The following is a 27,742-nucleotide window of genomic DNA, read 5'->3' as shown; positions in this document are numbered from 1 at the left end:
CAGTGCTAGTCATCACTATAAACTGCCACACTGCAGACATAGTAGCGATATGACTCAGATTGTTAAATCTACGCAAATATACCAACAACAAAAAACAGGCACATAATCTCCTATTGGCTCAATATTGCTTTCGAAATCACTATAAACAACAAAAGGACGTTTTGTTAACGGTGGTATATTTTAAAATTAACAACTCATAATCCATTTCTCACATTATGGCTATTTTAGTATTTATTCGTTTGCATAATCTTATGCAGTCTTATAATTCAATTTCAGAATATAATTCCGTTTCAGAATAAAAGCTAGTTGGACCCTTCTCTTTAAAAGTATTATTTTGCTTTTACTTGAGATGACACCATTCTTGACAAATCCTGTACTCCACAATGTTGATATAGTCTATACTAACTTATAAGTCAGGTCAAGACAGTACATGCGATTCTTGTCTGCATCAATTTTAATTAGCATATTTATTCAATTTGCTCTCTTTCTGTTGCTCTCATTGGACATAAAAGTATGTATACGGTTTGGCATACATTAACATATGTGTTACATTTATTTTCAAATCATTTACTTCTTAGAGGGAACCATTGTTCATACTTATCAGGTTGATATGTTGATGGCATGTATGGACAATCATTTAGACGGAACCATTGTTCATACTTATCAGGTTGATATGCTGATGGCATGTACGGACAATCATTTGGTGAGTTTTTGAATGATTCCATTAGAAACAATTGTTGCTGAAATTCTGAACATTAATATAATCATTTCTAGTTTTTACCCATTCTGGTAATTCAATATGTGATGGCTGATATCTATCTACATGTAATGTTAAATAGTTTATACCTGCAAAACCCAAATGAACCGCTCCGGTCGCCTCAGAGGTTAGAGTGTCCGCCCCTGATGCGGGTGGTCGCGGGTTAGAACCCTGGTTGAGTCATACCAAAGACTTATACAAATGGTACTAGCAGTTGCCTCGCTTGGCGCTTAGCATCAAAAGATTAGTGTTAGGACTGGTCGGCCAAGGTGTCAGGACAATGTGACTGGGTGGGGCATGATGCCACATGTCTATGGCATGATGCCCCAGTGCTAGACATTACTATAATCTGCCACAACACTGCGGACATCGTAGCGACGTGAGTCAAATTGTTAAAGGTACTTTAAAAATCCAAACCCACAAACAAAACTCCAGTGCATATTTTAGACCTTTGTGGGGGAGGGAGACGGGAATAAGGGACAAGGGACAAATGTTATGTTTAGTATTTCATACAACCTTTAACTGTCGTCTCTGTTGATTGTAGTTAAAGAATAGTCTATTTGATACAAATTCATTAATTCGGGTCTGTTTTCTACTTCTGCTAACATTACGGCTGTCAGCGATTGAAAGATTCAGCCGAACTTTGATAGATACAGACTCTCAGTTTTCTACTTTACCTGTTTAATGCTCTTTTAAACAAATCCTTTGCTTCTGGTGGTGTTTCTTTTTCTGTTTTCCATGTTTATTCTGTTCATTTTCCATTAGGCAAGACGTTTAATAAAAGGTGGATGTACTTTTCAAGTTCTCGATTTAGGAACTTTTGCATAAAAAAATGAAGTCACATATTACAGCACCATATTTTTCTAACTGAAAATTATTTTGAAATGTACATTTGGGTGATTATAATTGATCCTTTTGTCACATTTTATTCTAACTCACAAGTAATTTTTTTTTCTGAGTGTTTTCTCTGATCTTGTTATTTAAAGTTTCAGCTTATCAAGTTAATGCACATTTTGCCTCTTTGGTATTATATATTTCGACGATCCGTCTGGACGGCAGAGCTTTTCTAACCACAACGAAAACGGCTTCATCAATAAAACAGACCGTGTGTAAATTTGGTTTCCTCTGTAACCTGGCTTCCTCGGTAAACAGGTCCGTCTGTTAACTGATTTTTCTGTAACCTGGTGTCCATTGTAACCTGGCTTTTTTCGTGACCTGATAACTCTGTCGCTCGGCCCATCTGTAACCGGGCTTTCTCTGTAACTCCAACATGTTGTAACTCATCTCCTCTGTAAACCGATTCTTCTTTAACCTTGTACTAACAATAATCCAGCTTCTCTGTAACAAGAGATTTCTGTAAAATGGTCCCTCTTTGATGCGGCCCTCTGTTGCAAAGCATATCTGAAATTCGACCCCTCTGTAAATCTACTGTCTCTGTAAACCGTTTACCATATAAAACTACCTGTCCCTAACGCTGCTCCTTTATAAACAGGTCCTTCTTTACCCCGTTTTCATATGTAATCTGGTACCTCTGTAACTCGAATCTATCTGTATTCAGAATCCTTTATAACCCAGATCCCTCTACGGACTGGCCTCTGAAGACCCCTTAGAAATGTGCTACTCAAGTGTCACACTGGCCATGTGGATACAATAGCTGAATGTTTCATCGAAACTTTCCGGTTTAGGAAAGTTTTTGTGTAATATATTTTACGTTTTCCAATTGTTTTATTTATTTCAGAAAATACATTCGATAGTGGGGCATCAAATGCAAACGTACCTAGTTATGCTAAATGCGAGACAACACCTCTGTATATTGTCATTGGAATACTGGCAGGCATAATCCTATTCCTGGTGATGGTCCTTATAGCGATGTTCATAAGACATAATCGAATTGTCGAGAGATCTAAACAACGACCCATTCCCTCAATGCCCATGGTTTGTCCGAAATGCCGCGAGATCAATCATGACACGGGATTTGAGAACGCGTATGCTGCACTTGATCCTGAATGGCGTGACATACCAGAAGAAAAACCTTATAATGTGCTAATGAGAGTAGACCCTATTGAGACACGGGCTGTAGACAATATATATTATTGTGTGAAAGAGAATGAAACGGAAGATACTACTGCCATGTGATAGCATATGCATTTGGACGTTTTAGCGGGAAATGGACATTTAAGATTCTCACTATGATATTGTTATGTGTGTGACAGTATGTTTTGCAAAAAGAGTCATTTTCAATTTGTTGAGCATTTTGTTTCAGTTTAGGTGCCACTTTTGGCCGCCTTACTCTCATTCTAATGTATCATTACCCATAAAGATTAGTCAATGTGTCTGGTCTCTAAACGAGTTTAACAATGAGGTTCTTTGATCTGGTTTCAAATATGGCAATGTAGACTCAGACTTGAAGCGCCTAAGAGGAATCCAATTTTAACTAGGGTAAAAGGATTCTAGCGCAAAATGGGAAATTAACATTAGGCCACCATTTTAGGTCACTTGGGGGACAATGGGAAATTAATATTATATCACCAGTTTTGTGAGATTATAGGGAGAAAGGTACATTAATACTATGGTTCTTTTGTGGCAATGGAGATGCTGAGGACAAGGAGAAATCCTATATAAAAAATGTCCATAGGTTTAACATTATTGCTGACTAAAATGACAATGTAAAATTAACATAAGGACTCCGTTTTTAGTGACATTAGGGATTCTGGAGACAACGGAGCATTCTGTGTTAGAAATATATATTGGTTTAACATGATGGTTGATTATAAAGATATGGTGAAATTAAGATTTGTGTTGGATTCTGTAGACAACGGAAAACCTGTTCGAAATGTGCCGTATGTTGAACATCCACCTTGTCTGACCGAGACCCATCGATCTACCTCTACACCTACTAACACACCCTTAACCGGCACTCATCGTTGCTTATGAACACAATGCAGGGGTCATATGTAACAGATAAGGGTATAACGAACATAATTTAAATTCCTTAAAAACAAAAAATAAATTTAAATTTTCAAGATAAGCTTTATAAAAAGTACATCGCCCAACTTTTTATACAGGGTCCAAATATATGTTACTCTAGCTGCAATAACGTTATAAAACCGTATCAAAACTGATGAATGAAACAAACTACTGACCTGATACTGACCAAAAGTTTAAAAACATACTGACGATAAAGGGCTCAATTTTAATGCGAATGGTACAATTAGAAATGCCGAAATTCTAAAGCTCCCCTCATGAAGGTCATTCAAGGTTAAGATCAGAAGTAGTGGCATTTGAAAAACGTAAGTAGTTCACTGTTGCTAAGTACGTATGTGTACATTTCTCTCCATTCTGTCTTTCCTTGTATGTCAAGTCACTGGTCAACCTATAGGAAATCGGATATTGGTCTGGGGAGAGTAATTGTATAAATATGAGAATGGCAGTGGTAGTGCTTTCACTTTTTATAAGAAGATCACACAGTGGCGTCACTAGGGTTGGTGTCACCCAGTGCGGTAACTCATGATGTCACCCCCATGAACCTACTTCCTGCACAAAAATTCTAAATTTTTATAGACAGTCTTGTACAGTAACTCATGGTGTCACCCCCATGGAACTCTTCCTGCACAAAAGTCGAAAATTTTATAGACAGTCATTTGGGTGTCACCCCCTCTGATGGTGTCACCTGGTGCGGTCCGCACCCCCCGCACCCCACCCCCTCCAGTGACGCCACTGGGATCACAGGGACGTAAGGGGATATGGAAGTTAATTTCTGTTTATAAGGAATTTAAATTTTATTCTGTCATACCTTTGTCTTAAAGCAACTATGAATGTTGGTCAGCTTAAAAGGTAGGTTTGCTAGTAGGTGTAGAGGTATTGACTAGCATGTGTAACTTTAATGGACAGCAGATCACTGTGCATTGATCAGTCAAAGTGTATACTATACTTATAGATTTCTAACATAGAATTAACCTTTGTCGCTATTTTCCTATACACCAATGCTGACCTAATGTTAATTTCCGATTGTCTCTACGATTACTCAGCATGGTAACCCTGTGGACACTTTTCAGTTAGGATTTCTCCGTGTCCTCGGTATCCAAAATGCCACAACGTTATTTTCTTTTTGTCCCTGTAATCCCACAAAAATGGTGGCCTAATACAACTTTCCAATTGTTCCATAAGCCATAAAAATGCTATTGTATTTCAAAATTCTGGATAAAGATCACTTGCGAAAATAACACTGAAAAGGTCAGGAAGAAAATGAATAATAATATCAACAGATTTAACAATCATTTTAGACGGTATACTTTGAGCTGTTTTGATTTATTTATTTCTAATGATTGTGCGGCCTTTTAATATCATCTGGTGTTTATCTTTATCTATATCTTTTATATATCGATTATTTCACTATCTACTATGACTGGCTCATCAATTAACGAGCATTACTTCCAAAGAAACAAAAATGTTTTTAAATGCTCAGAAAAGGCAATTCATTGGATGGCTAACATTCATTTTCATAGTATCTTATAATTTTTCTCCAAAAGCCTCTAAGATACGATTAAGCAATGCTACTTAAATTGATACCGTCTTTGACCATATGTTGCTTCTTTGTAATCTTCTCATATTTACTATACTCTAATCTAGATGTAGCATAATATTAAAACCAAACTTGTAACGTTTTATTTCGAAGATACCTTTCCCAATGAATACTAAACTCAATTCGTTCTTTCAAGAAAACTTGCAGCACACTAAACACCACTTGCTCCTATGTTTTGATGAGATTTTAAGCTACTTTCTTCCAAACACTGGAAATGCACATTCCAAAAAGATATTAAAAAACATGTTATAGACATCATTTATGGTAACAGGGTCATCTACACTCCCGACATGGGAAGGTATGTCATGTACTATATATATTGTGTGCAGGCAAGGCGATACATGAGGTTTACCAACAGATCTGGGTTCGAATCTCCGTAGAGTACGAATTACAAATTCTCTAACCTGTATGATAGTATTATTTGTATTAAATATTCATTCTGCCTACTATTATCAAGCATTCTTCTGTAGAATCCAGGGATAACACTTTCCGTTCTGTCTAGTGTATATTTGTAATTCTCTCTCTCTCTCTTTATATATATATATATATATATATATATATATATATATATATATATATATATATATATATATATATATATATATATATATATATATATATATATATATATATATATATATATATATATATATATATATATATATGTTTAGTGTTTGTTTTGTTAGTTGCTTTTTTCCCTGACGTACAGTTTGTTGACCCTCGAAACGTTGGGATGCGCAGCTATTAATTTGTTGGGTCAAACAAGCCTCAGTCTGATTTTATTATGGAGAATCATGAACCATTCGTGTCAAAGGATTCTACATCACCCATGATTAATTCTGCCAATCTTAGCTCTATTACAATTGTAAGGAACACAGGAGCTTCTCAGAGTGTTTTATTATCAGGTACTTTACCTTTTCGTGAGAAATCTTTTTCTAATTAGGGTGTTCTCATTGAGTGAGTAGAGTGCGACTTTGTTAGTGTTCCTTTCCAGTATGTAAATTTGTCATCTGACTTAGTCTCAGGACCCGTGACAATCGGAACTGTTTCGTCTTTACCACTCGAGGGTACTCATTTATTCCTAGGCAATGACCTAGCTGGAGATAAGGTTGTGGTTAACCCACATGTAACTGACAAGCCTTGTTTAGATGAGAAATCGTACGTATTGAAAAAGAAATCTCTGAATTATACCCAGCTTGTGCAGTTAATAGGTATATGGCAAAGAAAGCTCTTCAGAATGATGTTGATCAAGAATGTATTCCTTAAGATGACCTCATGTGATGGTCAGGGTTTTGATGAGGTCACATTTACTTATTGCTGGCTGATTCGGACCGTGGCTGATTCGATCCAAATGACCGGCTTATTTGGCCCAAATTACGGGCTGATTCGGGTCAGATGACGGGCTGATTCGGACTATGTTAACTATTATAATAAAAACTATGCAACACACATATTATTTATTTTAGTAATTATTACTGTTTTTGCAGAAATACTAAGAGAATAAAAAAGTTGATATTCGATTTTTAAATTAACGACGACAGTTGTTAGCAAATTTCAAACCGAAATCAGAACAAACTCCAAATGAACTATATCATTTAGATTTGTTCAACCAAAATAAAGAATATATATATATATATATATATATATATATATATATATATATATATGATTTGTTCTTACACATGTAGAAGAGGGGTGCAAGTTATTGTCAGAAAGAAAGTGAATAAAAACACAGGGTCCTGTATTATTAACTTGTTTGATGAGATTGTAAAATGAAATGTGCATACACCAGCCTGCTCTTTCCGACATCGGTAGAGTCGAGAGGAAGACAGAGAGTAAAAAGACAGAATTCCCTATGTCAGTCGTGCAAATATTAAAGTCAAAGTATATGGGTACATAATTAAAACAAAGACAAACGTTGTGATTGATGCTGGCCACTTTCGTGACTTTGCATTGAACATAAATGATATTAGTGAACCAAACATTTGCTATGTATTTACAGCATAACCTAAATATTTGGACAAAGTCTATAGAGTAAACGTGCTAAGAAACTGTACAATGAGACAGCGTATAATACAGAAATATTTTGAGGCTACAACCGCCGTAAACACGATTGTTTTATACTGACCAGACTCAACCTAATCTATGTATTTACAGCAATACAACTTCGAACAAAATATATCAAGTAAAGATGCTAACAAATGAAACACTGAGGCGAGTGGCATTATAAGAAAAAGAGACTGTAGAAGCCGTATAACCTTGTAAGAGATTACTGCGGATGCAACCGCCTAGAAATCGAACAAATGGAGGGAACAAGAAAAAAACAAACATTTTTTCTTCTTCAAAAAACATATCACTAACAAAAAGATATCATATAACAATTATATACAGGGAGGTATGATGGGGTGGAGGTGGGAAAACAATTTTACAAAAAGGAAAACAATTCTGCACCCCAGAAGGAAATGGACTCAACTGACGCCAAAGTCCCTAGCAGAGAGAATCCCTACGCGCACAGCCGGTGCGAACGCATTGCAATTGGCGGGGCAGAATACGTGATTAAAAAACATTAAATATATTGGCCCTTGACAGGGCGTTACACGACAAATCTGACGAGAAATTGTAGACCCAATCACACCTCCCATAAAGGTCATTACGTCAGCGTAAATCGTTTTATGTGATGTGTTCTTACACATGTAGAAGAGGGGTGCAAGTTATTGTCAGAAAGTAAGTGAATAAAAACACAGGGTCCTGTATTATTAACTTGTTTGATGAGATTGTAAAATGAAATGTGCATACACCAGCCTGCTCTTTCCGACATCGGTAGAGTCGAAAAAAAGACAGAGAGTAAAAAGACAGAATTCCCTATGTCAGTCGTGCAAATATTAAAGTCAAAGTATATGGGTACATAATTAAAACAAAGACAAACGTTGTGATTGAAGCTGGCCACTTTCGTGACTTTTTATTGAACATATATGATATTAGTGAACCAAACATTTGCTACGTATTTACAGCATAACCTAACTATTTGGACAAAGTCTATAGAGTAAACGTGCTAAGAAACTGAACAATGAGACATAGCGTATAATACAGAATGTTTTTGCGGCTGCAACGGCCATAAACAGAAATACAGCAAATAGAGCTTGCTGCATTTCTGGCAGGCACAAAAAGGAGGGTGGGGCAAAGAACAAAAATGTCCAGAAAAGAAAAAAACAATGTTAATCAAAATTAAACCGACGAATTCTGTGGCGCCGGGGCAGTAGAGCACCCAGATGCGGATACTTTCTGAATGCGCTGTCGGTCTTCCGGAGCTCTTAGAGTACCATCATACGCTACTGGCGGTTGAAAAGGCAGGTAGACGCAGATTAGTACGGGTCGAGTGAATGATTTCCAAGCAAAGCACGGTCGATGCCCAGGGTCTAGGTCTGTGCAACCCACGAGACCTGACAGAGAAAGTAGCACACACGGCAGAATAGCGATCTTAGAAAAAGTGACTGAAGTGTTGCAAAGCTGATACCCTTTTGCCTCACTTTATGTATTTCTTAAATGTATCTGATCTCCAGCGGCCTAATTCCTTCATTTGGTTTTCACTGAAACCTTGTCTGGCCGCCTCAGTGGCGGCCCCAATTCTGAAACTATAAGACTTGAAATGGTTAGAGTTAAAGCCACAAAAGCAAAGCGCTCGTCTAAGTTCTGTACTAAATTCTACTCTGGAAACTGGTTGCCCATTTTGGTTTATAAAAGCGGTCCTGGAGCATTACCCCGGAGGGTTAGGTATGCTTGTAAATGAGTTATCGGACATGTCGCAGGATTTTGTTGTGCAGCAGCATGCAATATATATGGTTGTCCCAAGCCGTGCTTGAAGTATCCAAAAGTGATTTTTGTGGGAAAAAGTGATTTGAAATAATTGTATCAAATTATCACTGTAATCTCTCCTATTCTGAGAAAGGCATGGAAAGCCAATGTAAACATTGCCGAATACATGGTACGCCTGAAATGGTCTGAGGTGGTATTTAACAGAAAAACTAAGATTATCCAGCGCAACTTTGTCAGTTGGTAAACGAACATCGTGAGATTTACCTTTGTGAATGGTTTGAATCAGTTTTTGAATAAGAAAGGATGAAAAAGGGTCGGCGAAACCGTTAAGTTTATGCACATATCCAACTGCAGAAACAAAAGGGGGCATCGAAGATGCTGCATATTTCTTGTCAAGTGCGTTATGACAAGGGCCAAATTGGTTATTGAAGTTGGGAGAGAGAACTTGGTCAAAGTTTCTTATGTGAACTCTTTATATAGCTTCCAAGCCCGCTTATATGTGGTTTGTGTAGCTGGGTGTAGGATGTTTCTAAGCAAATGATCAAGCGTACTCTCCAGCTGGGCAAGGTTGGAAGAGCGGAATGCGATGAGGCTGTGAGTCCGCATACGCAGCGATGGCTTGGAAACTCGAATCCTGTTGGCGAGAAAGGACATCGGCGAGTTTGTTACGTATACCCCGTATATTTTTTTGCCCTGAACACGATATTTCATTTAAGGCAAGAAAGTACAAATTTGCGAATGAAATGCATGATTTTTTGTGTCCTTAGAAGATTGCTTGTTTATGATTTCAACTAAGGCTTGATTGTCAGTGTGGAAATAGATAAATTTATTGGATAAGTGTTCTCCGCAGTCCTCAACTGCCAGAACGATGGGGTAGAATTCTAGAAGCGTTATATTTTGATATGCCGATGTCTGATCCCAAATGCCATAGAAATAGTGTATGCCTAGGATCTACCGTTAAAAAGTCTTGCCAGGCCCCTAAATCTTCTTTTACCTCCTTTGTTAGTCTAATGTGGTGATGCGGTTTTGAGATGCCAATTGTCAAGTTGATGAGTCGCCTAAGAAAGGTTCGTCCCGGCAAAACTGCTGCGCAAGCAAAGTTAAGAGTACCTATGATGGATTGCAACTCCTTGAGAGTAATTTTATTTCGGACCAGATATAAAGTTACGAGCTTATTACATTTTTCTAGTTTGTCCGTGGGAATCCAATTCGTATGCGAGGTACGTGATGGTTGCTGACGAGGAAAATGTTTTATCTGCAGCCATAGGAACGCCGATGTCGGCACATACAGTCAGCAAGCGATCGAGCTTATAGTGGTGTTGGACACGAGTTGCATCTAGTATATAAAAGCATCCCAAATATGTCATGTGCTTTATAGATAACTTTGTGTTTGCTATCACCATTGAAGTGAATAACTAAAGGTCTCAACTGGAACTACGACTCATTGATAAGCATTTGTCAACAATAGTACATTTTCCGCCACAAAAAGCCAAAACAATGTTACTGCATGCGACAAATAGGAAGAATGCGGAAGTATTTGACATATCTGTTTTTGCCACAAAACGCCCCCACCAAGCTGTTTTATACATGTTATGGCATTATCAATGCCTTCGTAATGTACTGCTGATTGTTGAGTTGGTTGTTGTTGTTGTGGGGTTTAACGCCATTTTCAGCGCACGATAGGCTATGCATGGCGGCCAGTATTAATGGTGGAGGAAGAACCCGGGAATAACCACCGACCCACGAGAAGCTACTGACAAGCTTTCTCACATACCCACATTGGCCGAATCCTAGACTCGATCCCAGGCAGACAGAGGTGAGATGGCAGCGATCCGTAACGGAGAGCGCTTTAGACCACTCGGCCACGTGGTGCCCATGATTATTGAGTTGGAATTCCATCGTTAACCGAATCGCCCAATGGAAAGGAAAGGTGATGAATTAGTCTGAAAGACCCGGAAATTGTATTCGACTAGACCCATGGGCGAAATGTGTAAATTGGGAAATGATTTTATACGAAAATGCCCTGCAAAGCGACCCGATGTAATTCTTTCTGTATCTTTTCTTCAGTTATTGCTGCTATAAAAAAATGGGGTGGGGGGTGGGGTAGGGTGGGGTGGGGTGGGGGTAATTCCCCGTCTGATCTTTACAGACCATTCGGGTCGACCCCCTCCCCATTGTTACAAATACCCGAAGGCTTATATTGTATTGCATTACCCGAAGGCTTATCTATATGTTAAAATGCTATATACGCATTTAGTGTGTTTGTTCTTTTTATCTATTCATATGCATTTGTGACATAGAACTTATAAAAATGACTGCATTTTATTAGCTTACCATAACGCATTTAACTGCGAGAGATCAGTTTTTTGATGACATCGTAAAATAAAAATGAGCATGATTCAATTATCCGGAAAACTTGTTAATCTGGACATATTCACTAGGAACGAAGGTGTCTGGACGGAAAACTTGTTAATCTGGACATATTCACTAGGAACGAAGGTGTCTGGATTGTGCGTGTTTTTGATTAACCTATGAAACGGACGATGATAATCAGATGAGACAATTAGAGCGGCATTTGTCAAGCGTTCTTATAAATAAATGGGGAGGCACATTTTCTTCATCATTCTTAAAATGACTGTTAGTTGCGTATCCTGTGCGAACCGAACATATGCCTTTCAACGGGCAGTGAGCTGTGGTTCTTGTTCTAAATGGCAACACAGATCATGTTATTCAGGTGAGAATTTTAAAGAATATTTGTGTTCATTTTTATGATTTCTCTCATTAAATTATATTTGCTCATTATATTTGCTCTAAATGCGCTACATTATATGCTATTATTTAGCAAAATTGTGAAATAATTCTTTCTGCTTCATGGCGGGAGCGTGCAGTATAATATAAATAAGAATTAACAAAAATTTTCATTAGTTTTGTGAACGAGTATAAGCCGTAAATAATCACGTTAAATAATGTAAACCTTTCAGGAGTAAGCAGAGAGCAATATCGACGCTGGTGGAGAAACAGCCGAGAATTTCACTTTCTGTTCAAGGATTGTAACTTGATAACAGATAGATACGCCAGTCAACACTAACAGCATCACAGCAGACAGGCGACAACTGTAATTCTGAGACAGAGCAGTCAGCCGTGACGATTCAGACGAGCAAGAGCGTTCCTGAAGATAACGTCTTTTCGGATGATGAAACTAGCATTGTCTCTCAGGAAAACGATGCCAGCGTTCCAGAAGAGAACTCATGTCACATATTTGTAAATAGAATATGGGGGTGTTATAGCTTCACCAAGACATCTATGTTAACTTTAGTCGTTTGCACCATAGCTTCAAGATTTATGGCCTCACATATACTTCTATGATAAAAGAGGTAGTTTCAAGGTTGGGGACAATGATAATTTAAGATGGGAATGTCACCTGAAGGTCAGTGGGAACTGAACATGGGTGATGTCATAGGATTTATATAGTCAAATCTATTTATAGGGTGAAATGTGTTTATAGGGGCAAAGGGTTGATAGGGAAAACAGACATACAGCAACAAACAAATACACATCCAAACACACAGAAAAGAAGACAGAGATATTCCAAAGAAAGATTCACAGACAGAATAGAGACTTCAAAAAGAAAAGTCTATTGTATGGGTACAAAACATTTACTCAAATATATACATGGTCTAAGCACTATCCATTTAATACATACAACTTTGGACATGGAACAAGCCTTTTCACAAGTAATCTATTTCTTGGGTCTCGAAAGCTACTTTCAAAAATTAAAGTTCATGCCTTCAGAAAACAAAACAAACAACGTATATGCATTTCATAAAGGAATGACATTTTTCATACTACAATTAATGTCCATTTCTGAGAAAAAGCTCAACCAAGAAACAAACGATCAAACAGAACAACGTTTGTGCATTTCTTTTTTTACGTCACACATGTCGTTTAAATATGGTCAGCTACGATTTGTGTCCCATCGTAGATGTTTGCCGTCACGTAATCCCTTTCATCTGTAGATCTGTTGGTATATTCATCGTTCTAGGTACATTTGTCGATAAGCAGATCAATGGCGATTATCGTCTTCTTTCCATGGAGGTACAACGTATGGCATATGAATGGTCACTTTTCTATCGGTGATGTCAAGTTTTTTTCTCATCGTCTGCACGCCTTCAATAGCCCTCAGTAATTTGGAAGAAGTTAATTCTGCAGGTGTAATAAGCCCGAGATATACAGGAGAGTTCAAAATGTCGTGATACATAGATAGGATCAAACGAATCCGATCTTTGACTTGACACTGACGTTTGAGTTCCTCTAACAGTGAGTCAAATAAGTCCGTAATGAAACCTGCTGCTTCCTCGGTTGGTACGTCAGACGCAAAGTCTTTAAATTTCACCGTGTAGGTGTAAGTTGTCGTCCTAAATTTTCTCGAAGTCGCTGTCTGGATCATTAGGATTCTAAAATACTCCTTTAGGTCTACTGAATAATTTTCCTTTTTTTGGACACACTTTGCTGTGACGGTTAGGTGGTTTAACAGGTCGGTGCTGTTTGGTCCTTCTTTATTTTCATCTGCGTAGAGTGAATCATCTTTCTCGACGTTTGTCCTCTCAATGAAGTGTCGTTTTTGGAAGTCGTTCCTTTTTATACTGGGTGATATCAGCGTGTCCATAAGGTAAAGTCTTGTATTCTGGAATGCACATAGTTTTCCATGACGTTAGTAAATAAACAACTAAGATTTAGTACCGCATTGGTGACATGCTTGTGAGGCACAGCATCGCACTCGAGTGTTCTCTCGCTTGATAATGGCTGTATGAAAGGTTCATCTTTCTCGCTTGGCGTTTGTAGTCACAATGAAAACTCGGTTTTGGAAGTTTTCCCCCTTATATGCTGGCTATTATAGGCGTGTCCGTACGGTAAAGTTAAGTGGTTGGGAAGTGGTACTAGCAGTTTCGAAAATCCCCAAGTTGCGAAATCGAAAAAAAAAAGGGGGGGGGGGTCTCGTGATCGTGTTTTTATCACATACGCCTAGCATGACCCTGACGAAAACCAATCATTTTACTCTAAGAAATAAAATTTACAAAATTGTTTACTTCTTAATCACGTAGTCCTAGCATGACCTTGATAACAACCAATAATTTTAAAATTAAAATAAAACTTATTTACGTGGTTGTAACTAATTTTGAATCAAGGTCAGGATCTATGTCAACATTTGGTGTTTACTAAAACGAACAGTCAGGGTCAAACTATTTTCTGGAAAAAGTATCATCTCCAGTGAATAAATTTACAAAACAATAGCATGTAATGAAAAATAAAAATTACATTAAAACTGACAAACAAACATTTAAGTTAAAATGAATATATATAAAATCAGAATATATATATATATATATATATATATATATATATATATATATATATATATATATATATATATATATATATAAAACAGGTCTCTCAAGACAGGTGGTCTCCCACAGAAGTGGTTTTTCACATCAGGTTTTACTGTACTACCGAATTAGGGTAATGTCTGGCAAGCTAAAGCAACTTGTCCTTTTTCAAAGACTATAGTTCTTCCTGGGTATAATTTGAAGCAAAGTCCTCCTTTTAGATGACATTGTGAAAGATTGTTTGTTTCACTAAAGATTTATCACATATGTGAAAATAAAATCTTTACCATGGACTCAGAAAACTACAAAACAAAGTGAATTTAATTTTAAAAACAGTTTTAGTTTCTCTAAATATTATAATGAAATTTTATACCCAGTAAGATTTTCAAATTTCTTAGTAGGACTCTCTGTGGTCTCAAATTAAGTAACAGAAAAAGTTTTTAAACTTGGACAAATAATTTCATTTTAAAAGTTATAAAATGAAAATATAAGAGGAACTTACAGTAATGTGATTTAAATCCTAAATAATACTTCAAGTTCTACCACAAGTCAAAAGAATCGGATTTCCGAATGGATTCCAGGTCTTGACTGTACCAGTAGTCTTGAATGTGCTGATGTGCTAACAGTATTGGTGATTCGTAATTATACTATCCAGAATGCTTTTGAATGAATGCACAGTAATTCCAAAGTAATATCTTAGGCCAAAATTAATCGAGCACTTTGGAAAGCCATTGAATAATTAAATAAATAAATCCTCACAAATTATAAATGAACACAATTAAAAAATTTATATTAAGATAGAAATAGGAATAGCTGAATAGCTGTGTATCTCTTATTTGTATAGATCGCCATGACTCTTTGTCACAACACATCTATAACTGGCCTATATTGCTCTACATCACCACCAGACATATGTCATAATACAACCCCAGCCGACCTGTGCCACAATAACTCCAAGCAGAAAATAACTCTAAATGTACACAGTTTCGTATTTTAGAACCTTCTAAGGTCATAACTAAGGCTGGCTAAAGAACTCAAACCCAAGTAAACAACCAATTTATAGCTCATTACCGGTATATTTTGAACAGAATCTACATATTGGACAAGAAATAGTTTTGTAATATAGTGTTTATGAAGGATCATTGCAATTTACAATCATGGACAAAAGTTAAACGTTCAGTATAGATATACATAATATTCTACAGAGTAATAGCTCTTTATTCATGTAAAAAATATTTGTTAAAGGAAGAAGATAACTGTTTGGATGTGGACGGAAACCATACCATCTGCTGGGGTGTCCAACTCACCCCTGTCCCTGATTGGTTTCGTTACTACTGTAATTCATCAGAAGGAATAATATGGATTGATTTGTTTGTTCAGCTGTTCACTGTATTATGTCAGTGTGTGGTCTATATACCACTTTGTTGCTGGTGTCGCCCGTGATGCCGGTGCAGCCAGTATAGTTCAGAATTACTAAAACCAAATCAAAAAGGTTAAGTATGTTGAAATGCGGTACCAGCTATCTTCACATGTGATAAAAATAATTATTTCCTCAAACATGCAGAAAAAAAACTATAACCTATTTTCAAACTGAGCCTCCCAGAGATCTTTCAAGATCAACCGATTTTTGCATAGAGGACTGGTTATAAATTCAGTAACCAATTAATAAGAGATAAGTTTTCAAGCAAACATCCTGGCCTTACTGGAAAAACTTTTGCAAACAAACCATTAGATTGCGAGACCATTAATTGTATTTTCTTCAGTAGAATGGATAAATCTAAAATCTTTAAATGTACAATTACTAACCTCGAATATAAATATAAACTTAGAGGACATTGTACCACAAGTAATGTCATCTATTTACACACCTGCGTGAAATGTGATAAACAACAATACGTGGGTGAAATACATATGGTATTCCAAATGAGAATAAAAAAGCACTTGAGGGATATCCATAATCATAAAGATTCCTTGTTGTCTAAGCATTTTAATTTATCTGACCATAGCACAGTGTAAAATTTCAGATAATGGAAATTATTAAATCTGATTCAGACCTCCCTAGTAGCACCATCTTTAGATAAGATACAGAACATTATTGGATATACCGATTAAATACTTTATATCCTGTAGTGATTAACATCTTGGTCTAAATAGGAGTACCGTCATTTTTAACTCAAATTAGTTTATTTTTTTGTCTAATTAGGTAATCAAAGACAATTTAATAAGATTAAAGTCCTTCATAGACAAAATGGTCTCCACATGATCAGTGTTAACATGATTTTTAGAAACAGGACTACTATAGTATTAAGCTGATTTCAAGTTAAATGTTGTGTACATTTTATAGAAAATACTACATTATTTTCAAAAAGTACATATTCAAAACCTCAATGTATCAAATTATGGATATAAGAATTATCTCCTCTTACTTATAATTGCTCTTGTTCACCTCCAGATTCAGAAGCCTTCGTGAAGATAATTCATCATGCAATTCAATATAAAAGAGAAATGTTTTTCGCTTAAAAACACTCAGATTACAACATAAGGAATGAAGATTATAAAATGCAACAATGGATGGATTATTAACATTTTAAGCGTTAGAAACGTATACTTACTTGTATAGCAGAGGTTATTATGATATTTGTGAAAAATGAACAAAATACAAGAAACGAACGTTCTTAGCCATATGTGCCTATATATGGATTTAATCAATATCTGAAAATCATCAGTAATAAAAGATAGAATGGACGAGTGGGAATTGAAATACTTACAAGTCTATTCCCAATTGCCTGAATTCAGGTCGACAATGCTTCCTCAATGAGTTCTCTGAAATTGGATACTTGTATTACCGATTTAAATGTGCATACTTTAAATGTAAGCAAGACTCGGACTGAACAATAAAAATTATGGTTGAGGGTAGATGATGTTTTTATGTCTGCTTACACATTCTTGTCAGTTATTTTTCATTTGGTGATAGCTTTTTTCCTTTAGAAAAGGATTCAGAATACATGTATATATAAAAATATGTTGCTATTTGATGACAAATATTGATGCTATAAAGATAATTCTAAGTTAGGTATATAATTGAAAATGTATTTATATGAGCTAAAACATGCGATTTAATAATGCATTTTACATGCAATAGATCACAGAACTGAGATAGTATAGAACGATTTCGTTGTAATTATCTTGTTGCATGAAGACTAATCAAGATGCAACGAATTTGACATTTTTTATGTACACTGGAGCTTGTATACAATTCACATGGCAAACATCACGATTCCAGATAATGGGGGTTGCCAGGTAACCCGGCCCCTTTGCTGAGTCATATTACAGGCATACCTGTAAACCGATGGCTATCACACTTTCCGTATTGAACGTACAGTTGTGGTAGGTAATGACAATTGCAAAGATAATTACCAAACATTCCTGAAATACATACAATAAACTGACTTACTTGTTTGCTTTCATTTAACGTCTTTTCATCTCATCTTTCATTGCATGTTCTGTATTAACCTGACAAAGTTTATAACTTCGGGCATCATCAGCCTTTTATTCTTAATACATGTCGAAAGATAACGAAAAGTACCTTCCATTAGCTAATTATACTAAATAAGCCATAATTTTCTCTACATAAAAAATCCATATTGCTGTACACTGCATTAAAGTCTGTGGACAAAAAGGTATGGAAACGAGTTTATTATAAGGAAGTCTTTCACACACTCACTGATAAATGGTGAATGATACTTAACTCAAGGAAATGGGACATCAATATTACTAATACTTTTACCATAATTTGTAGCCATTTCCGCACTGTCAGAGTACCATTCCCCGCCCACCTGTAATGCATGGACCTATTTCAAATGGGAGTGACTCATCACCCCAAGGCTCTTGAAAACGCCCCAAGACACTTCAGTTATGTTTTGCAGTTGAAATTCTTTTCTTAATCTAACAAAAAATCAGTTAATTTAGTCTTAAATATAAAAAATTTGAAAATAAAAAATCCAAGAAACGTTTTCAATCTTATTACCTACAGTGATAAAAGAATTATTGTTCATGCATCTCATATGAGGGATAAGGGCGTTATTTATCATATGGATAAATTAATACCAAATTCGCTGCAAAATAATTGAATCATCACTTTATTCAATGATCCACACGTATACAGGCCACACCATAAGGTTTAGCAAACAAAACAAAACAAAAGAAAACAGAATTTAAATAAATGAAAGTTTAATGCTACATCCCGTGATTCTGACTTGTTCAGTATACCGCATTTAGTCATATGAAAACATACATTATGTAAAGAATTTAAGAAATAAAAATACAGCATCTGTAGTCCCGCCTTATTCAGAGTACCGCTTTGTCATATTAAATTTACCAGACATAAACTTTAATCTTATTTGTATGTGAATTTCTTTTTAAAAGCGTTATTTCTTGAAATTTCTTATATCTCTTGCCTGGCCTTTATTAAGAGTGGAAGACTTATTTCCCTTGGCGACTAGCCCGGAACGCCGTATTATCGCGGTACTTAATGTTCTTATCGGTACATATTAAAACTGTTTTGCTATAGCTACTTACTTATAATTTATAAAGTTTCAATGACTTCTCCTCTTTCTATTACTATAAAAAAATCTTTGTAAATCGAAGCTCGTAAATGTAAATAAAACAGCACATGGTGGCTGACCCAAATTAACGTACCAAGGGGGAACAACTCTATATTATCGCAGTATTTGCTAAACTTCCGTATGGTAGCACGCAGGTATTACAATAAACATAAAATACAACTTACCTATGAGAAGAAATGTCTAAGCTTGTACTGGCATAATATTTCCAACAATAAAATCGAACAAACAAATGTAAGTCAAGTGTAAATCAATAATCAACAACACTGCAAATTAAAAGCAATTATTATTTAACTTTATATTAATTTCAAATGCAATGTAAGTAAAGAAATGTAAACATATAACAACTATTATTAATATTATTACTGAAATATTACTGATTTCAAGAAAGTTTAACTGTTATTATAATCTTATTTACGTACGAGAAGCATGATCATAAAACAACATTTTGTAAATTTTGATCCATATTGGTTACCAGGAAATGAAATTGCAACCTTAAACTTGTAAGGACATGTATGTCACCATCAGTATATGACCTATAATCATCAAACATCTGACGATACAATGAATATATTTCGTAATCAAAGTCAATGCAGTTATAGCAAGTTCGACTGGATTTTGTGTATGATGATCAACGGAATTGCATGCACTTTACAAAATAGTGATATTCATTCTTTTTCACTGTAAACTGTAAACTTATAAAAAAAATGTTGACATTTTAGAGGAAATTGTGCTGTCCGATATTTGCGTCCTTACTGGTTACAGCTTTACGTCTGTAAACAACCGCTAGATGGTGTGTGTCCAAAATTAATCGGAAAATCCCGTTTGCAATGATAATATAGAGTCCCCCCCCCCCGCCGCGATAATTATCGAGTAAGATCGGTACTGACTCCGTATACTGACTAGGGAAAAGTCAGTACCGATCTTACTCGATAATTATACAATACAGACTCGATAATTATACAATGCAGACGTTTACTAAATTTGTCACGCAAAACTGTCATTTTTATAAAACAAAATCATTTTAGATGACTGTATACATGTATCTTGGGTAGCTGAGAGTGTTTTGGGACAATCTTTGGTATTTTTGGGTAGTTTTGTGGTCTTTTTGACTTTAGTCATACATATTTCCATCTATCAAACTTTATTGTTGCAAATGAAACATCGGTATAAAATAACTAATTAAGAACAATGTCAAGTAAAATGATATTCACACTGCCCACCCCACATATCCACTCCACGCAACGTAAATAAAGATGCTGCACAAAAATCAATTATTGACATTCGAGATATGGCCCGAAGAGTAGACATCGCAGTTGCGAAAGCAAATGAACCGGTAGTTAAACGTGCTATTTTTGCGAGACATAAATACTCCTCGAATGTATGGCGGTGAAATAATTTTTATTCTTTTTGGAAATCGCATACATCTATCTTTGGATTCACAGGGGCTCGTTTCGTTGGTTACAATTTAACTATCAGTCATACAAGTATGACAGGTAAATCTAATACGATTTCCTGTGTTCGGATTAACGGAGAAGATACGAATGATTAATCTGGTTCCCTGCTTAGTATGCTCCCTGCGTTGTAGTCTGGTTCCCTGCGTTGTAGTCTGGTTCCCTGCTTAGTATACTCCCTGCGTTGCACTCCACTATACTAGTATAGCGGAGTGCAACGCAGGGACTATACTAAGCAGGGAACCAGACTAACGAATGATACAAATAGTCTGGTCTAGTTACCTAACTATTTTAAAACCTTATTACACGTAACACTGATGAAAATTATAGTGAAAACCGGTCAAGGACTCAAACTAAACTAGTTCGTGCATAACAATTTTCGTTCGGATATTTTTCGCTCTTTTGTGCAAACGAAATGTAGTTTGTTGAGCAATGGTCATGTCGTCTATAACAAAAAGAATTTGCTGTTTCTTCCAATTTAGAAACACGAAATTACTACCGAGAAACTAAACTAGTTTCCCCAAAAGTATATGTTAGTGATTCACTTATCTGTAACAGTCAGATTGGCCGAGTGGTCTAAGGCGCCAGACTCAAGGTATTGTGACCTAAATAGAGTGATCTGGTCCACGAATGTGGGCGTGGGTTCGAACCCCACATCTGACATGACACTTTTTTTTTTTGTATTTTTTTTTTCGCAATATTTTTTGGTCAGTTTAATATGTAAGTTAGTACTTTCACTTTCCCAAAGTTACCATTTTTATTTTAGGTTTGTTATGCTGGTATTTGGCACATTTTGTTAAGTATTTGATTTATATTTCTTGTAAATTTTTTTCACAATATTTTTCTTTTACGCTCCTTCTTTTTTTAATCAACTTTCCTGGTGTTTTATATATTTTGCTCACCTGATCCTTCAGCAATTGTGTTTTAGCTGTTGACAGTAGCTATTTAAGACTTCTTGAAAACTACTTGACCAATTTGCACACAGTTTTACATTCTGACATCAAATATTTCATCCTGTATGGCTACCATAACACAAAATAGAATAAGCATCACACAATTTCATTACAAAACCACTCAAGAGAATTTGATGAAATGTAAAAGTAGGCATACTGGCATTCTGATGGCCTTTCAATTGAAATCAAATGACGCTGATTCATCACCTATGGCTGCAGTTACTAAAACTAGACATTAAAATAAATCCTTTTTCAAACCTTTTGAACAGAATTTGACCAATTTTATATAAATCATGAATTTGGTATTAATCATCCTAGAATGAAAAAATTATAATCAAGTATCAAATATAACCACCATTCCCAAAAAATTAACAAATTTTAAATGACTTAACAAAAACTGCTTAACTGAATTTGATGATATTTCAGAGAAAGCATCTTGACATGAGGTGTATTCATTTTTTTCACAAATGATGCCAGTTCCCCTTAAATATGTCTGCAATTAATTAAATTATAACACAAATCTTTAGGGCCCCAGTTAGCCAAGTGGTCTAAGATGCTTGACTGTTCGGATCACTGATATCTCACCTCTGTCCACATGGGTTTGAGTCTTGGGTTCGGCCAACATGGGTATATGAGAAAGTGGCCTATCATGTGCTGAAAAAGGTCATTAAACAACCAACAACAACTATAATGACAATAACACGAACAACAATCTTACAATAAAAGTCCCAAAAACTCTGATACATGTTTACCTATTTTGCCCTTCTATTTAAATTTTGGAGAAATAAAAGAAATTCCAAAGGTAAAGTCTCTGACATAAATGTTTCTGTGGAGTAATAAAGACCTCTGGTCAAATATTCTGTTCAGAATTAAGAAGTACCCCTTCTTAATTCAGTGGCCAAAGTCACTTCCGTTCTTATTGAGAAACACTCAGTGATTGGTGATATAATACATTCAACAATTTTTGCCATTGACTAATACAACAACATTCTGACAATCGGTGGAAAAATTGAAAGCATGTTTCCTGAGTATAAACCCCACTGTGTTTCAACTTCTGAGATCCTGAAATGCTGTGTCCTAGTCGGCTTGATTGATATTTGCTAAACCTGGTAGTTACATTGCACATGTATTAAAAATCTGCTAATGTGTCAGTGCCCTGTTTGCTTGAGAACAGGCCAAAGATCAGAGCAATAACAATCTCAGTTACTGCATTCACTTTCAAATATTTGTTAGCAGTATTGTAAATTTTCAGTCACTGTAGAAAGACATATGGATTTGGGATTTGCCCCCTCCCTTCCACCTCTCATCCCTCATGATCTGCTTTTGCAGTAGTGTGGGCAGCGGTATAATGAATATAATACTTTAAATAGTGTTATACTGCAAGACATAAACATTATAATTTCATCATAGCATGCGGTTACTGTGGCCAAAAACTGCAGTTTAAAAGAAATAATACAAATTATTTAGTCCATGCATCCATGTTTTACAAAAACCTCACATTTTGATTGCTCCCTAAAAAAAACACATTCCAAAAGTAATTACATTTGACAAGTATGGTTTATTTTATATAGAAAAAAAATGCTTTAAACAAAACAGAAGTACAATAAATCTTGCATTTTTCCCATCCAATACATTAACTTCATGTGAAGGTTTCATTGTCATCCTGTATGAGGTTTTAGTTGTTGACATCCTGAGAAATCTGCAGATGCTTCAGATAAGGAATGAAAATAACAAGAACAGCCATGACACCGAGACCAAGTTGCAACTTCGACATCAGGGACAGCATACCTTTAAAAGTACTCAACACCAAAAGTTTTTGAGATATCAGCAGTAAAGACAATAATGTACATTTATTATCAGTTATGTTTGCATTAAACAATAACAATTATTAATTAATTAATTAATTAATTAACTTATTAATTAATTAATTAGTAATTAATTATCTATTGTTAACAGATGCCTTGAAAATAACTCCAATAAATTAATGGGTAGTGTTCTGTCCTCAGATGAGACACAATGTTGCATTAGCAAAGCCGTTATCTCTCAAAATAGGTTTATTGTAGGCGGTATATTTTTAATGTGTTACTGTACCAGCACCATTTGATCATTTTCTTAAATACATCAGAAGATGTAACTATAACTAAAACAAGTAAAATGTTTAAAAATGATGATAAAGAAAACTGGTCAAGAAAACATAATCTCATCTGCCAAGGGTACATGTATTAATATTTTATAGAGAAACTTAGCTTTTAGCCTCTTTGAATGGTGAGATACCAATGAGCATAAAATAGGATCATTTAAGAGGAATTTAGGACCAGAGTAAAAGTAGTGTCTGGGTTATATAATGCTTTTGTAATGATTAATTCATGTCTGCTTCAATCTGGTGTGCACTCTCTCTCTCTCTCTCTCTCTCTCTCTCAGTGTCTCTAGTTTTTTAATATTATTGATTTCAATATTACTCAGATACTTAATAAAATTTACATTATTTTCAGTGAATCTAATTTGCCTGGACATCCAAGGTTTCATTTGAGACTATGTGAGTATGTAACACACACACACACCATGTACTAGATTGTAAACTTTAGAGAACTAAAAGGTCCAAAACATTCATTGTATATGGACTTCATGTATTCTTTTTATGTGTTATTAAGTATAAATATACAAATGTGTGTGTGATTTATGTGATTTTAATTGGATTTTGAATGTAGCTTTAACAATTTTTCAGTCATATCACTACGATGTGTGCAGTGTGGCAGTTTATAGTGATGGGGCATCACGTCATGGACATGTAGCATGATGTCCCACCCAGTCACATTATCCTGACACCAGGCTGACCAGTCCTAACACTACCCTCTTAATGATGAGTGCTGAACGAGATAGCTGTTAGTACCATTTTTGTAAGTCTTTGGTATGATTCAGCCAGGAATCGAACCCACGACCTCCTGCAGCCAAGATGGATGCTCTAACCACTAGGCCACCAAAGTGGTCTACAACTGAAGAAAGCAGCATGTATTCTTGCAAAAGTTATGTATTAGTTACAATATATTATCAAAATCATGTATCATTTACAATACATTATCAAAATCATGTATTAATTAAATTATATTACATGTATCAAAATCATGTATCATTTACAATATTGTATCAAAATCACATATCATTTACAATACATTATAAAAATCATGTATCATTTAATATATATTATCAAAATCATGTATCATTTACAATATATTATCAAAATCATGTATCATTTACAATATATTATCAAAATCATGTATCATTTACAATATATTATCAAAATCATGTAGCATTTACAATATTGTATCAAAATCACTTATCATTTACAATACATTATCAAAATCATGTATCATTTACAATATATTATCAAAATCATGTATCATTTACAATATATTATCAAAATCACGAATCATTTACAATACATTATCAAAAGCATGTATCATTTACAATATACTATCAAAATCATGAATAAATTACAACTATTACCCGTATCAAAATCATGTATTAGTTACTATAAATTACTCGTATCAAAATAATGTATTAGTTACTATAAATTACATGTATCAAAATCATACATTAGTTAGAATACATTATCAGAGGCTTGTATTAGTCGACAATATATTATCGAATTCATGTATCAGTTACAGTATATTATCTAAATCATGTATATGTTACAATATATTACATGTATCAAAACCATATATTGGTTATAATATACAGTATTTAGCTAATTAATTTATTAGCTGCAATATATTTAGCTAATTGAATATTAGCCAGATAAAACATATGTCAAGGTTTAAGCATAATGAAAAATTTTAAATGATTAAAAAAATCATAAACAGTATGTAACGAAAAGCAAATTCTATAAAGTTATTCTTGGTTAAGAATTGGATGTGGTTTCTTGAATGCATTACAAAATGTGGACAGTGTGCATAATCTAAATAGTACATAGTGGGGAAGAGAAAAAAAATTGATTAGTGTACATTCCTTGCAATAGCTGGGACGATACAAAGAATTGATGTTTTTATAGTTGACAGATTAAAGTATACATTAACATTTACAATGGTACACCCTCACCCCACCAAAAAAGAAGCAATAGTTAATATTGTAATTCAAATAATTTTATAAGAAAAGATTCAGCATTCCAATGCTTCTTTGATTTCAGTCTTGCTGTGCAACAGATGCCCACTATAAGGAGGGAAATTCAGACAATGCCTTCATTGATCTCTTTGAGTGGGTAAATAAAAGAAGCTATCTTCATATACTGGTTGTTGTCGCTGTGTACAAATACACTAAACCCTTTCTTGAACACACTTCATGGGAGTCATTTATGTGATCAGTGAGAATTGTTTCAACAAAGTTGTGTCATAACGGTGCATACAACAATTTGGTATTAAATGATGCAACATTGCATTATAATTATTTTTCACAAATAAATGAAACAAGAGTGTAGGCAACAGCATGTGCACTTGTTCTAAATGAAGCAATCACTGCTTTACAAACTACTTTTTTAGCCACCTAACTGGCACTGTATTTGTAGACAATAAAATGGGTGTCCTCAACATTTACATACAATTCTAATTTATTTACCGGTATTAGTAGTTTACCGTTATCCAATGTCATGCAATGGTTGGCATGATTTGCACTTGTTTTTCATGTTTGTATATAATTTGTTCATAAATTCATGATATTTTTTATGAATTAAAACAATGTAACTTCATTCATGACAATAAACATCATTTGGAATGCTTTGTTTGTTATCTAACTTAGCAGTTGCTTACAGAATCCACTACACAGAAACTGAACATCAGTATTTCACACTGAACATCTGGACCTGTATTTAATGTATGTACACTTAGCTAATACCAAAAGTAAGATAGCTTTGTGATCACAATTATTAATTAATATATATTTATTGTTATCAGAAGAAAGGTATGGTTGTCTGCGAGAGTACACTTGCAGAATATTGACTGTGGTGGCTACACTCTGAATGGCAGAATTTATCCTGTTGTACAAAATTCCATGGAAATTACACAGCAAGTATATAAGTGCCTAACAGCATCTGTGCCAGTGCCTGTTAGGGTTTCTGAAGGACTCACGGTACTAATTCCACTCCAATGGTAAACATATGGAAACACTGTCATATTCAAAATTCAATAACTTAAAATTTATGGGTGCTGATAATGACACCTATAATTTTTCGTGCACATCTAACCTTGGTGCAAGCTTATGTGTGGAGAACACCATATGACCCGCGGCAATTTGTTTACATACATGTGCATGAAACACGTGTTATTGATTCTGCACCAAATGAATCTGGTGCTACTTTCAGTATTGAGTACTCCCGAGTCAAGCCTGTAAAAATGCTAAAATTGCATCAGTAGAAATTTGTCAATATTTTTTTTACATTACATATAGGACAAGCTCTCAAAAGATATTTTTCCTAAAATTTTAATTTTCATTATTAACCAATTATGGACCACCAAACCTGTAAATACTCTATCATTTCTTCACCCATTTCTAGACTGGTTCACAGTTCTTCCGTATAATTAGTACCGTGTGTCCTATAACCAGATTTAATTTTTTTTGGAAAAGTTGTATTTTACTCCTTGATATTAGAGCATAATTGTAAGAAAGAATTGGCCATGCTTCTGCATGGATAATAGTGCAATAGCATTTTATGTGATACCAATATCTATAGTTAAATTGCATCCGCATTACATGTTGCTGTGTTGTATTGTACTTATTAATGGCTTATTCATGTTATTAAAATAATTGTTTTCTGCCTTTGTATCTTCATGTTATCTTTCTATGGCATGCATGCTACACAAAAGAAACACAAGCATGCTGACATCAGCAAGTATGACATCACAGGGTATCAAATTACATGACGCATTGTATTTTCATCTCTCACTGGCTATAAGACAAGTTTTAAATGTTTTAAATTTCAAAATTGCATTTCTTTTCTTGCTGACTCTCACAGACATAAGATACAGTGCATCCCTATTCACATCAATCAAACAAAACAAATAAGTGTGCCACATGACAGGTCAAAATGATAAGAGGTCATTGCCCTTTTGTGACTAAAACAAATACACACACCCATGAAGCATCAAGAGATGCTGACATTCCAAACTTATTTAAACTATCATCACATGT

At 35.0% G+C, this 27,742-nt stretch overlaps 1 protein-coding gene, 1 long non-coding RNA gene and 1 other non-coding gene across 3 annotated transcripts in view; all 3 read left to right on the top strand.

Moving 5' to 3' along the window:
- The window catches only part of LOC149799114 (uncharacterized), a 41,145-nt gene extending 34,357 nt beyond the window's left edge, over positions 1–6,788 (top strand). The window contains exon 3 of the mRNA XM_089958134.1: positions 2,496–6,788. Within this exon, the coding sequence (XP_089814260.1) occupies positions 2,496–2,893 (398 nt within the window). The 3' untranslated portion in view covers positions 2,894–6,788. The remainder of the gene's footprint in view (positions 1–2,495) is intronic.
- A 14,106-nt stretch (positions 6,789–20,894) lies between these two features.
- Positions 20,895–27,369, top strand: LOC149799112 (uncharacterized). The gene is made up of 3 exons (XR_016421083.1): positions 20,895–23,361; positions 24,058–24,101; positions 24,291–27,369. It is a non-coding gene; the product is annotated as an uncharacterized LOC149799112 (long non-coding RNA).
- Positions 21,170–21,275, top strand: Trnal-caa (transfer RNA leucine (anticodon CAA)). The gene is made up of 2 exons: positions 21,170–21,207; positions 21,230–21,275. It is a non-coding gene; the product is annotated as a tRNA-Leu (tRNA).
- Positions 27,370–27,742: the final 373 nt, after the last annotated feature.

The sequence above is a fragment of the Sinohyriopsis cumingii genome, chromosome 5 (genome assembly GCF_028554795.1).
Source record: "Sinohyriopsis cumingii isolate HCF-2022 chromosome 5, ASM2855479v2, whole genome shotgun sequence".
Taxonomy (NCBI): Eukaryota; Metazoa; Mollusca; class Bivalvia; order Unionida; family Unionidae; genus Sinohyriopsis; species Sinohyriopsis cumingii.
Note: the sequence above shows the minus strand (reverse complement) of the source record. Positions and strands in the feature narration are given on the sequence as shown.